The sequence below is a fragment of the Carassius carassius genome, chromosome 15 (genome assembly GCF_963082965.1).
Source record: "Carassius carassius chromosome 15, fCarCar2.1, whole genome shotgun sequence".
Taxonomy (NCBI): domain Eukaryota; kingdom Metazoa; phylum Chordata; class Actinopteri; order Cypriniformes; family Cyprinidae; genus Carassius; species Carassius carassius.
Genome location: NC_081769.1, coordinates 27844560 through 27859119, shown reverse-complemented (window position 1 = coordinate 27859119; position 14560 = coordinate 27844560). Strand labels below are relative to the sequence as shown.

Sequence of the window (14560 nt, the reverse complement as noted above, 5' to 3'; positions counted from 1 at the left end):
TGCAGGTGGAGGCACGAGCGTGTGTGTCAGTGAGCTGTCAGTCAGAACCTGTATGTCTTGTGGTTGTTTGAGATTTCATTAATAATGAGGCTTGTAAAGAAACTGCAGTTAAAATGTCATAGGAATCTTGTGCCTCTAGAAATATTCCTCTGCATACCAAACACCCTAAAGCATGTATATAAAAAAAGTGTCAGCATCAAGTTAAGGCCTGAAACAATGACTGAAAAGCCCTGAACAATTTTTTATATGTCAAATGGAGAAAGATATACTTTGTCATTGAATATAATGTATTATATCACACTAACATGCCTTAAGGTGTACAGTATTCCACTTTTACTGTTGTTAAGATCGTGTCATTTTTTAGAGCTGGAGAGGAATACAATATAAAGCTTTTTAGACGAGAGATGATCCCATCCTTAACCATGTCAGATGCTAAATATGTCAAACAGATGAGTTTGGTGTAATGTAGTGGGGAAAAAAAGGGAAAATTCCACACAATCATGAAAAACAATGACAAAGCACATGCACAAATGGCTTTTATTAGTTGTTTTGTTGGTTGTTAAAGTGACCTGATTTGGGACCCATGGACTCGATGCTATTTAACAACTTTTGAAAAGACAGTCTCACATTTGCATTATGTTAAGAATAATGTTCCAAAGATAATGCAAGGAGTTTAATAGAATAGCAAGTGACAAACAATGCTACTGACATGGCATTTAAATACTACTGACAAAGCAGCATAAAATTAAATGAAACATGAAGAAGCACAAATATGTTCCTTAACACAATTTTCTTTTGAACACACCCAGGAGAAACAGGCTTTTAACTTCTCTGGAAGAACACACCTTTCATTTGCAGTCTGTGCAATGACAACCAATTGTGTCCTTTAGTGACCTGACACATTCTATCTCAAAACAGATAAATCAGCAGTGTATTTGTTTAGCAACCTGACATGTATGAAGCAGTCACTCTTTATATAACCTCATATAACCTATAAAGTCAAATTTTAGTAACTAATTCAGTGTATAGAAAATATACATTAGGAATGTGAATGTATTTTTGGAAGGTGCTCAGTGGAAAACCAGCCATTTTCTGCACGAACATATGCAATATAAAAAATAATTGCCATTTCGTATAGAAAAATCTCATAGTTCATATTTTGTAATCATTTTATTTCATACATTCATTGAAATTCGAAAGGCTATCCACCAATGATCCTGCATGAACCCAAGACCATAAACAAGGGGTAAAAGTAATTAACAGGTCAAGCACATAGGTTAGGCTGTAACTAACCTCAATGTCAAGCCAACTTGAGAGCAACCAGACGATCGGAATTAGAGCGATCTAACATAACTTTAAATCAAATACTTACTCGCACAAGGAATTGTGCAAACAAACTAGATGTACCATTATTTATTATGCATGTTCTTTTGATATCAATTACTAGTGTTTAACAAAAGGACATGCAACATAAAATCACTCAGAAGTAAGCAACCTCAGACACTCTGATCAGCATAATCACCAAACAGTGGACAAACAAGTACCTTTTTTAACATGTGCGGCATCTGCCTTGATTAGATTGAAATAAAATAAAAAAATGCATCAAAAACCTGGATTAAAGTCTTTTTAACTGTCAAGGTGATCAGCATGGAGGTCGCTGACAGTGAAGAAGATATGCAAAGCATGCAGTGAGCTAGGTGGAAGTTAATAAACGGTCAAATGTTCCACACCGCTGACAAACACCTTTCACTATTATATATGAAATTATATTTCTGTAATTCTGTAACTAAAGACATCACTTTGTGGGCGATGTACAAGCTATATTTCACCTCAAAATACCAACTAGAAAAAAATATATATTTTGCAGAATAACATTATTTTTTAATTACAAGTAAGCAAATTTCCCCCAAAATTCTCATTATCGTAATGTATCTTGGTGTTTTGCTTTCACTGTATTTAAATTAGCATATATTAAAGAAAGTACAAGCACTACCAAAATGTATAAATAATTACATTTTTAAGGGGAAAAATATGATTCTTTATTCGGCTGATTTGGGAATTTAATATGATCTGGAACGTTTTGACAGGTTTAATGAAATTCATCCGTTCACATGTCTCTTTGTTTGCCAATGAAACTTTGAAACTCTTAAAACAAGACAAGCCTAGATCTATTTGAATGCTAAACAGGAAACAGAGGAACTACACACTCGAGTAAATGTTCCTTTTCCATAATATTCATGTCATGCGTCAGAGCGAATACAGAACCTGAACAAAATACTTTACTCAAACCTCTTCCCAAAGCCTGGATTCACTGCTTTAGAACGGAGAAGGAAGAAAAAAAAAAGAAAAAGAAAAAAGTGCATCTTTGAGCCAAGCATAAAATAAATGTCCTTCTCTTGCTTTTCTAGTGAGTGTGAGAAAACAATCCAGGCCTTGATATTTTTTTTTTTCATATCATGTTTCGATGCCTGGTTCTAAGTGCCTAAGACAACACACAAAACTGGCAGGAGTTGGCAAGGCATTTAAAGAAACAAAAGGGCTGAGGGCTAGAAATCAAAATAAACTGAATGACCTCTAGAGCCACAGGACGAAGAAAAATCATTCAATAAAACGGTTTCAAAATAGCAGTTTGGCAAGTTCCTGCAGGAAGGATTTCTCAAAAGGAGTCCATAGTTCAAAACACGTCTGTTGCTATGGCAACAGGTGGGACAAATGGGCCATTCTGTCAATAAAAAGGCTTTGTGGTGATATTGCTTCTCTTCTCATCAAGACCAAAATAAAAGTCTTCACTGAGGTCAGTGAAATAGTATTTTAAATTATGAAGGATGTCACTTGAGGAACTGGTTCTTACATTACTAGCAGCGAATATGAAAGTGTACAAAAAACCCAATCAAACCAAAAAATTAGCAAAATGCAGTCAAACTGCACAATCAGGGCATTTGGCATGTGTTGAACTGGCATCTACATGTGAACGCACTGAGCCGTGCAGACAGCTGTTTGGATGCTAACACCCATCCCATTGTCCATCATCGCCAATTTGGGCGCCCTAATCCAAAGACGAAGAGGCGCTTCCAAAAGCTCATCGATTCACAGCAGGAAAAAAACAACAAACCCTGTCCTCGTCCTCAGACTAATGAGGGCTTGTTCTGGGTAGCTAGCTCGCTTGCTCTCTGCTGGATGGCACACTTGCATAACCCTGCACAAATGCATACATTTAGAAACCTGGTTATGAGGAGTCTTGCGAGTCAGAGTCTTCTTGCTGAAAAAGAACTTTCCCAGACTTCAACCCCTGTCCTCTGCTTCGCTCCATGGACCCGTTGATCTCTCCAAGCGGCAAGTAGGAGTAGTCTGCCTTCTGCCTGTGCGCTTTGCATTTTCTGCACGTCTGGATAAGATTCCCGGCGAGGCTGGCCAGCAGCAACGTTGCCAGGATAGCGCAGACAACCAACCAGTTTTGTCTGCACACATAAACAAAACACTCTCAGGGCAAGGAGTTGCACTTTGACCTCTGACTCCACTGCTGCTGCCCACAGCCTCCACAAAGCACTTGACTGCAACCAAGGCCACACTGTACAATCCCTTATTTGCATGTGAAAGGCCAAGCTGACTTAAATTCATCTGTGCCACTCCGCTGCTACAGAGTTGTTTAACAGTACAGTCGGGGGGAACTTGGTTCAGATTTGTCAGAAAGCCCGTTCTGTTAAACAAGGGCCTGGAATTTGTCAGAGTGAATTTCCATGGCAATAATCAAGTTACTCAAACACGCAGATAGAGAATGGTATAAATGACAAGTTGTTTGAGTCTCATGTTGTGGAAACTGTGGCTTTAAGGCATAGGAAAAACATGTCCTATAATTGTATCCAACATTTAGTTTTTAAAACAGCAACATTTCCCTATGTAAATTAACCAGAGATGTTCACTAGAACACAAATGCACCACTGTGATTTTATCAAAACCACCTGTCCTCAGTCCACAATTCAATAAATTTCACATAGATTAACATATCTATATTAAGGTAATGGTATATATTTTTTGTAATATAAAATATATATTATTTAGTATTATATATAGTAACAACATTATATATTACTAAATATATTATTTTGATAAATATTTAAGTCTTATCAAATACTGAGCTATAGTCTTAAATTATATTTTCCATTTCATATCATATCATATCAGCTCTTTCAGAAATTATTTTGGATTTTTAGACATCTTCTCATTTAGACTAGGACTGATTATCAACAAGAAACAAAACAGCTTCTGGATTTAATATACAATTGCTATGTAAAATTAGTTATATATTAATTCTATTTTTTTTTATTATAATTGCATGCTACACCTATAAATATTCATAAAAATATTTTGCTCATGAAAGTACACATGGTTTTTGTATCTGACAGTATTGACTCAAAGTAAGTAATTAAGGTTGACAAAATGTTATGTTTTGTCTTATTGCTCATGAAGTGGTGAGAGGACACGTTGGCTGCTGTTATGGTGTGTGTGTGTGTGTGTGTGTGTTTGGGGGGATTTGGAGCTCTTACTCAGATAAATATGGTTTTTGAGCATGAGCCTTCTCTTGTCTCCACTCCCTCCACATCTGGGTAGCCAGGCAGTAACCAGCTGAAAGATTGTGGGGAAAAAAAACAACAACGTTTTTGAATCAAATCCCTTGTTAGGACAATAACCCTCCATTACAGGCATATTTCTCCTCTCCCCCCTTTCCTAACTTCAGATGTAATTGTGGGAAACAGAAGCGCAAGTGCAACTAATTTTTTCTGTGTGTGTTGGTAAATCAGTGTCTATTACGGTCAATGAAATTATTTTTTATTTTGATAAACATCCAAATGTGGCTGTAAAGTAAAGCTGCAGTCACACTGGTGATAATTCAGAGAAAAAAATTAGCAGAAAAGAAAAATGTCCATCGTCTATGGCCAAGAGTGTAGTGATGTTTGGTGATGTAGCACAGCTCACACGGAAGTCAGTTTCAAAACAAGCAGCTTTATGTTGGTCAACCCCCAAATTTAAGTGACCAACTTGAATAGGTTTCAAAATCTGTGAAGGGAAATCTTTCGCACACACATTAAAACCTGTTTTTATACGGTCTATTATTAAAACACATGGATTCCTACTGGAATGACTGGATTTTGCCTATTAAAATTTGCAGAAAGAGGCAAATGTGACCGCAACTTAATTCATAATGGGCACTGATTTTTAATATATAATATTATTTAAGATGCATAAAGAAAATATTAAGATTTATCAAATATCCTTTTTCTTTTAAAGTTCAATTATAATATCAGTCAAGCTTTTTGCACAACAACGATCTAAATGTAGCTTTTATGACCATTTGCAACATATTCGCTGAACCTTAAAATTAAACAGGTTTTCTGCACCAATTACTGTCTAATACAGGTCTAATACAGCCATGCACTGCCCTATTATTCACTTACAGATTTTGGAAAGCCTATGTTAGATTGTGCAAGACTGCAAAGATCAGAGACCTTGTTGAAAATAAAGACTACTTTTTGCAGTTCCAAATTCCGAAATTTGGATTTACATTTGGAGTTCAGTACAGTATAGAACACAACATTTTTTATATGAAACATCAAGGAAAGATTCGACTGGATATCAAATCTTTCACATAGAGCAAACAATGGAGAAGGCGGTCACCTAAAAGACAGAGAAAGATAAGCAGAAAGCTGTTCACGTGCACAGCAGATGGGATCGTAATGAGCCCGTGGTGTCAACGAATGGCCTGTTCCTGAACTCCAGTGAACAGGGGTTTGGGGTTTATTATTTCTCTGCAGGGAAGTCTGAGAATGCAGCTTCTTCTCACGTTAAAAATGACAGAGGTCAGAGAGTTGGGCTAGAATGAGCTGACAAGGTTTTTCTGGTCTTGACACAAATAGCTTCTCTATGGCACTGGTCATCAGTAACACAAGGGGCTGCTGGGTAGACTGCAAGGTCTCTTTTCTCAACACTCCCACAGCAAACAACCGGCAGCTTTGTTATCACAGATTGTTTGAGGATGTGTGTGAGCAAGTTTAAGTGGAGAGGTTGCAATCATTTGAGAGTGAATGAGCAAAGAGAGAGAGAGTAATCATCAGATACTTTGGCTAGATAAACTTTTGGATAAATTAATTGGAAATAACTGCTTATTAAATAAAGAAAAACCCTGAATGATTAGAATCTAAAATAAACTTAACAAAATGTGACTGTGTGTGTATATGTTTCTATATACATGTTCCAACATACAAATATAACCTGAAAAACTCAAGCCTATTGTGAATTATATTATGTTATAAAAATGACATATCAAAATTGGCAATATATTTCTTTCAGGTTAAAATTTTTCAGATTGTAGGAACAATTGGTTTTATGGAATTTGCATACCATAATTAAGCTTATTTTATATATATATAAAATAAATATAATGTTTTAAAATAAATAATTGTCCTAAATGGATCGGTTAAATAAAAAATACTAAATAAAAAAATACAAAAATTCCAACGAAATCAGCCCAAAGTTAAGTGGAAAAAGGATGGTGAGAAATTGAGATCCATTAACGGTCCTATATTGTACACTTTTCTGGAGTTTTATTTTAGATTTTGATGTCCTTAAGAATATATATTTGCGGTATAATTACCAAAAATCATCTCATATTTTTACAGCTCCTTTCTCAGGAGGTCTGCTAAGAACAGGTCGATTTTAGACTGTCTAATTAATATTCATGAGCCTGTCTTCTGATTGGCATGTTGTTTCCTGAGTGACACAGCGCTAGCTGGAGGCAGCCCACTCGAACCAGCACAGATTCAGCTAAGGAGCTTAACATATTATCTTGTTGTGATGTTGGGAGCCAGAATTGATGTAATACAGCCTCAAATTAGAAATTTGATCGGATATCTGCTGCCACTGCCAGACAAACAAACATGACATGCTATGGTTAAAAGCGATAAAACGAGCGGACAGGACAGAAACGTTCATCAAAAATGCTCATGTTTGCAGTGCACAGTTACTCAAAAGGTTCAATAAAGTATTGTCTTGTTGTTATGGACAACAAATTTCTTGCCATATGTTTTTTTGCATCTCACGATGTCGTATATGACAAAATGTCTGTGCATGTGTATAAAACAACAAACTGACGATTAGCTGTAAAAAATAGTTGCCTGTTGAAATTTAAATGTATATACATTTTCAACATGACGTGCTAGATAGACACGATGAGTCTGTCTTAACTATACACGTTGTGATGTGATCCACCTCATAGTAACAATCCTGTCAGATCGTCCATCCCTTGAGTGAGAGTGTAACGTTACGGTCGGCCAATCAGGTTTTGCTGTTAAAGTGAACTTTTTCGACATGTTTCAGTGCTGTTGTTGCTCAGTGCTCAGCAATGGCACGGACACAATGTTGTCTGGGGGTTTGACAAAAGGAGGGTGGGACGGTGGGCGGTGCTTGGGGTGGTGACTGAAGGAGGCGAATGTGTAGTTCTGATGTCAACTTTTTACAAAAGTCACAATGGTTCACGTAAAATCACAGCTACTTTAAGCAGGCTGTGTGCATTTTACTGTGGACTGAATGTTTAGAAATTTATATGGTAGTTAAATAGCCCCTAGACCTCAGTTATCGTGAAAAAAGCCAGGAAAGTTCAACTTTGACAATATGGGACCTTTAAGGCTAGTATTTCAGGTAATTTGCATGCCATGTTCTACAGTAGATAATTGTGGACAGACACTAGCATACGCACACTTATAGAAGAACAATGAGGAATGCTGATGGCCGAAGCTATAAGCAGACAGAGTTATGTGCAGAGAAAGTGTGAACATTAAACGGATCTATAGAGACGTCACACGGGGTATGTGTTGTTTACATGTCGTGTGAGTGCTAATAGGGGCTGTACGGCACCTCTGTGCAGGCTGATGTTTCTCTCTCCTTGGTATGTGGTGTTGCAGCTTCCTGTGACCGCGTCACATGGGCACGTGTCATGGCATTGGCACGTCTGCTTGCAGTTCAGCCCGTAGAATCCAAGAGGGCATTCTGGGACGACAAAGAGAGCAGAGACACAGTTAAGATAATCCATTCTAAAACAGCATAAAGCGTGCATAATTCTAGAAGGCATTGCAAGAAAGAAAGGTTGGTCAAAAATATGTTTTAAGTTCCGGAAACATCACTTAATATTTGTGTGTGTGTGTGTGAAGTATTTTTTGAGCTTATTTGAGTATGTTTTAAGTTTTGTGCTAAAGTCAAACTGTTGGACTAAATGAAGAGCATTAGGTAAGTATTTGCTGAGATTAAGTTCCTGCCAATAAACAGTGTTTCAAAACATTGCAGCAAAAGCAATAAAATTTACATTTCACTGACACTTTCATCCAAAATATATAATTTATATATTATCTGTGTTTTATTTGTCTCCATGTATTGGAAGCTTGTGACACTCTAAAACAAATTCCTTTTATGTGCAAATATACTTGGCAATAAAGCTCTTTCTGACGTATGTTTTATGACATAAGTTTAGGCAACTCTTAAACATATATCTGGAAACATAATCGCCCATGTTAAAATATCAAATGTGTATCTGTTAATATACCGAAAACATTTGAGATTAGACTGCATACCTTTCTCACAGAAATCCCCATGGAAACCAGCAGGACAGGTGCACTGTCCGTGAACAGAATCACATGAGCCTCCGTGTGCGCATGCACATGTTTGATTGCAGTCATCGCCATAGAAACCTGCTGCACATACTGTGAGGATACAGACAGATGTTATTCATTGTAGAAGTATAAGCATTTTGGTTTAAAATATCCAATCACTGCTGACTTTAATAAATTCATATATAAGAGTAAATTACTAAATGTAAATGTAATGAACTCCCAAGTAAAGAGTCACTCAGATCTTTATTTGATAGTTTGACCTTTAGAATCTGCATGACAGCCAAGCTGATTTTGCCGTTACCTTGGCTACAGTTTGAACCCATCCATCCAGCATCGCACACACATCCATCTGTTCAGAGAGAGGGATAAGAAAGGCAAAACAGAGAGAGAATTAGAGAGAATTATGTAGTTAACGGGTTATAAAAAAAAAAAAAAAAAACTGAAATACTACCTTAAATACAAGATCATTTTCTCTGTTAAAAACATTAATTAACTACAAACAATATGTATGTTTTCAGCATTAAATTTAATCTAGTTTAAAGGATGTAGTTTAAGCTACATGCCTTATACAAATCAATGTCAAATGTCGGTAACACTTTATTTGACACTAGCCTTTATGTATCAATCATTAGAAAGTTATTCATTATATATTTACTTAACTGTAACCAAAGTTAAAATGCATTATAATATTTGCAGATTCCTTGTTACATCTAATATAGATCAATTTATGTGGCTACTTAGTCATGCATTTAGATAAGCAGACAATGAATATGTTATGATGAATAATTCTTAATGCGTTATATTTTCTCAAGTTGTAACAATGAATAGAGGTGTTGAACTGTGGTTAGAATTATTAATGAGATCATATAATGCATAACAGGGTGCATTACAAGGCTCAATCAATGTATTAAAAAAAGCTTCAAGTAAAGTGTGACCATAATGTCCTTTTGTGATATAAAGGAGTGTATGAGAGAGAGCAACCCACTCTCATTGCAGATTCCATGCTCTCCACATTCAGTCTGGCATGTGAGATTGGCACATCCTGGGCTGCTCCAGCCCTGCTGGCAGACGCACCGGCCCTCCACGCAGTGCCCATGTCCGCTGCAGTCCTCCGGCTGGCACAGCCCCTCATGAACACACAACACAGTGGAAACCTCCCGTGGGCAGTGCCACTCCGAAGTTTTGCTGCAATTACGTGAAAATGTTGTAATAAGATCTCAGCATGCAGTTGTTTGCAAATGTGTCGTTTTGCATTTACACACCAGTTGTCTGAAGGGTAATTGGCCAGGGATCCGTTGAGGATATAAGTGGCCGAGCCGCCTCCATCCAGATTGATGGCGTTAATGACATTCTGTTCCTTCAAAAACTTTGCCACTTGCCAGAGGTTCATACTGCAAAGATAGCGGTTTAGTAAACATGTGTAAAAATAAACTGAACTAAACTGTACCTGAACTTCTGGTATGCACTAGCATGCATTTGGATTTTAGATGGCCCAGTGTGGTTTAAATAAAGGTTTTAAAACTAAGCTGAAACCCAAGTATTCTTATTATTGCAATAAGAAATGCTGAAAACAGCAGTGCTTATTAATATTTTTGTGGAATCCATTATAAAAATTTTTTTTTCAGGATTCATTAATGAATAAAATGTTCATAAGAACAGCATTCATTTGTAACCTTATACAATTCTTTACTGTCAATCAATTTAACATATCTTCACTTAAAATAAAGTAAATGTTCGGACCCCAATCCTTAGAATTTTATTGTATATTATGATGTTTTATTACAAGTGGAATCAAAGAAACCAAAAAACTTGATTATGATTATACCCTCCCTGAATGAAAAAAAAACAAAACATTCTGCTTTTGCATTGTCTTCTTGAGCAAGGTTCATTTTGGATTACTTAGTGTTGTAGCATGCACAGACAGACAGAAGGGGAGGAATCAAAGTTTACAGTGTTAAACAGCTGAGATCGGCTCCGGTTCAAAGTCTATTCTCACCCTCTTACACCCGTTTGACCATCGACGTGGAAGAGGATGAGTTTGCCCTCTGCATCGTGACCCACTGCCGTACGGGCAGATATCACGTTCACAAAGTACTGGAAGTTCCCTGCAATATGAAAGATTAAGGACCTATTGAATGTTATATTATAATCTTGGAGCATAGATGTATTCAAAAACAACAGGACAAGTCCCTGAACTGCTGTTGAAAATACAGTTTTTTATGATATGAGGTGTATAAAACGTTAGGGAGCCAGATAAACAAGCTTTAGGGAGCCAGAATCTTGTCTAATCTTACCGGTCTCCTGTGTTTTGTCACATTCTGCATGGATGCTCTCAGTGATGTAGATCTCACCATTTCTCAGCAGCCACACCACCCCACTGATCAACTGCACGAAAGGGTTTACCTGATCCAGGATGTCATCCTCAGACAGGTAGCTAAGAAAATGCACAAGAAAGAGCAAGTGAGACAGATATAGCCTAAATAATAGTTACAAATCTAGGCTGGTAACTGAAAGGCTGTAAGTTCAGAGTCAAAGCACATAACGGGGTTGCTTTTAAATATGTTTTGGGCACAATTTTCTTTTCTGTGTTGATGCATCTCCTTTTGAAATAAGGTGGGGTGGGATATTTTTTTGTAAATAACCAGAAGCCATTTAAAAGTCTCTTGTTCATACTCACCTAAGCTGCATTTATTTAATCAAAAAAAAAAGTATTGTTTACTTAAAATAAGTGTTTTCTATTTAAATATTTTGAAAGCATAATTTATTCTTGTGGTGGCAAATTTTTTGCAGCAATTACTCAGTATTAACCGGTCACATGGTCCTTTAGAAATCATCAGAAATCATTTCCTGATTGCTGAAAACAGTTGTGCATAAGGGTTTCATTAATGTATTGTTAAATGTAAAAATATATTTTGATTTATAAAAAATAAAAAAAAATAAAAAATAAAACACACACACACACCTTACTGACCCAAGCTTTTGATCGGTTGTGTCCACTACACTAGACAGACTGCACTATGGACTAAAGCAATGAAAGGCACTTTCAAAACAAATACATTCTAGCAACTTCCTTTACAGAAGAAGCTGACTGTTTGGAAAGGTAACAAAGTATAAATATTATCACAACCAAAGGCACACTAACTATGATTTGCTACTTACTACTGCTAGCCAGACACTATTTTAGTGTTAGACAAAGAGCATTTACTTTGCTACTGCCAACTAAAAGCCACAAAATTTTCTTTAACACCAGGCTGGTCCAAAAGGTTTTCCCTATAATACCCATATTGTATATCACACTGTATAAAAGTGTGAACTAAATGAAAAACTTAATTAATTATCAAAAAGCAAACATTTGATTTGATAACGATTACTGTGTCAGCAAAGCAACACATTAATAATCTCTTACTAAACTGGCTTACCATGTGCACTATTTTATTCTCTATTGACTATAGGCTGCTTTGAATTCCTTAAAGCTCATCAAGGTGAATGTCAACATATGCAATATGAACACCTTTTCTAACGTCAGAATATTCCGGTTAAAGGCCCTTAACGTCATAATGAATGACTGAACATACACTCTGGGTACATAGTGTTCCAAAGTACTGCCTATTATTAAGCACACTGGTGCATTGTGCAATATTGCCATGTTTTTGTAAAGTTTCTATTTTAGGAAACAGATGTTCTAGGGGCCCTGTGTTCCCACGAACACTTCCTCCAAATTCTGCACCCGTATTTAGGCTGAGGTTTGTTACAGCACCCTGCAGTGCAGGAAACCACTTTGTGCTTAAAGATGTATGCTAACTTATAATGTAGCAGTGCACTCAAGTACACTCTACTAAATATCTTCTTTTGCGTTCCAATAAGTATCATATGGCTTCAAAAAAGATATTCAGAGAATTTAAATTTTAGGATGACCGATCTCTTTAAGGCTGTGATACAGATATAAAAGCACAGCTTAATTGTAGACAGGTCAAAAGTACACCAGCACCCAACCAGGAAAAGCCTATTGTTTCTTCAGTCTCCACACAAAAACAAACCATGTGGTATTGCAAAACATCACTCATGCCAGAAGAAAGACTGTAGAGGATGAGACCTTTGGCTGTGTCCTTACCCAAACACTAGCGTCCCATCCTTTCGGATGCCAAACTGAGCATTTTGAATTCCTCCACTGTTCCTCACCAGTTTCCCATCACTTATGACATTCCCCAAACACTGTCCGTTTGCAGTGTCAAAGAAGCCTCCATTCTGGGCGACGAGGCACTTTCTAGATTTGGCAGTGAGCTCCACCAGTTCTCTGTGACTCCACCTGCACCCTCCAGGGCCTTTTGGTTCCAGAACGGACACGGATCTCAATGGGTCATGAACCTCTGTGATGTGGCCGCTCGCCCATCTGTGAACACCAGAGTCATCGGTGATGTCGGAGATGAATATATTTGACTTGAACACTGGAGAGTTAGAGTGTTTGCTTGCTGCCCAGGTTTCGTGGGTTACATTTCCATGAGCGACGGGCTGACAGTCCCTCACATGGCGGTGGGAATGAGATGGGCCGTGGGATTTGGAGTAGGGTAACAAGAGATCGTCATCCGAAGAATGTCTGTGGAAAATGAACATGCTTACATCAGAGAAATAAAGAGCAAATTGTGTTTGTTAAGCTAGTTAGGTTAATTTGGAGCATGTGTAACTGATTCTGAGAAAATGAATCCCTCTTCTAGATCTCAGCATGTGGATGTGGCTCATTGTTCTGTTGAGTAAGCACATTTTTATGTGTTCATGTTTCTTTCATAGACACCTGTTGTTTTGCAAAACCCAAGACAACATTATCTGAGAAAAAAGGAAGTTGAGGAGCAGCAGATGTTTGATTGCGCAATCCTTATGCAAGTGTAGGTTCAGCATGTGATTGGTGGGATCCTCTTACACTAATGTAAATTCAATATGCAAATTAACTGTAGATTCAGTTGGGAGTGCGGTACTGTACTGCAAGTGTGTGTACACAAGAGCTAATGAAAACTCCAGTTAAGACAATAATGCAAATTTATCTCAAAGTTTCTATATTAGAAGAATTTAGAAAAAAAAAATAGACAGCAGGGGACGCTGTTGTTGAAGTCTTATTTTGGTAACTTTAAAATAATGTTAACTGACAAAATAGTAGTAACATACACACATATACATATATATATACACACACACACACACACACACACACACACATATATACATATACATTATATATATATATATATATATACAACTTGTGCACAAATAAAATTAAAGCGACTCCTGAACCACTAGTGTCATCAAGATTTTTTTTATTTATTTATATCTGTTTATAAACCCTAGGTCTGTCAAAGAGACAGGTAATATATAATGTTCAATAATACAGTTTATGAATGGCACTCTAAAATTGACACCATCTTTAAGAGAAGCAGCAACCATATATTTTTCTTCCACGTGCAATAATTAGGCAACTAACGAGGAATTAAACTGAAACCTAATTATAAAGTCTTTTAGAATAAAAAGCCAATTGCAAGAGATTTTCAAAATAAGTCAAAACTGCTGAACTCGAGGAAAACAGGCCACAAAATTGTCATTCTAAAAATCTCCATCCCAGCCAGGGGTTTGCAGACATTCAACTTCAAGAGTTTTGATCATCAACATACACGTCCTTACCGGAGGTCTTTGCATTGAGACAAACATACTCCTAGATATATAAGAACGAAATTCACATACGATGTTGCCATAAGACATGCGTATTATACAATCAAACAAAATGCAATAGAATAAAGTTACTGTCCCGTTTATATCCGTCTTCTTCGATGAGAGGACTTTCACATGTGCTGGTCATGTGATGCGATTCACGTGATCAACAGATTTTATCTGTCATTCATTTTTTCGCTCGCTGTAAG

General features: G+C 36.9%; 1 protein-coding gene across 1 annotated transcript; it reads right to left on the bottom strand.

The window, feature by feature from the left end:
- Nucleotides 1-511: 511 nt before the first annotated feature.
- Nucleotides 512-14532, bottom strand: nagpa (N-acetylglucosamine-1-phosphodiester alpha-N-acetylglucosaminidase). The gene is made up of 11 exons (XM_059568297.1): nt 14325-14532; nt 12769-13251; nt 10952-11091; nt 10654-10762; nt 9920-10048; nt 9643-9842; nt 8959-9006; nt 8619-8747; nt 7909-8040; nt 4545-4623; nt 512-3458 (listed from the first exon to the last, which is right to left on the bottom strand). Exons 1-11 carry the CDS (start codon nt 14393-14395, stop codon nt 3227-3229), a joined length of 1752 nt encoding a protein of 583 aa, XP_059424280.1. The 5' UTR covers nt 14396-14532; the 3' UTR covers nt 512-3226.
- Between the last annotated feature and the right edge of the window lie 28 nt (nt 14533-14560).

Excerpts from the sequence above, each read along its gene's own strand:
- nagpa (XM_059568297.1), bottom strand. The coding sequence starts at position 14,395 with ATGGCAACATCGTATGTGAATTTCGTTCTTATATATCTAGGAGTATGT. Across the intron at positions 13,252-14,324 it reads TCTCAATGCAAAGACCTCCG|ACATTCTTCGGATGACGATC; the intron begins GTAAGGACGTGT and ends CATTTTCCACAG. Across the intron at positions 9,843-9,919 it reads AATTACCCTTCAGACAACTG|CAAAACTTCGGAGTGGCACT; the intron begins GTGTGTAAATGC and ends ACGTAATTGCAG.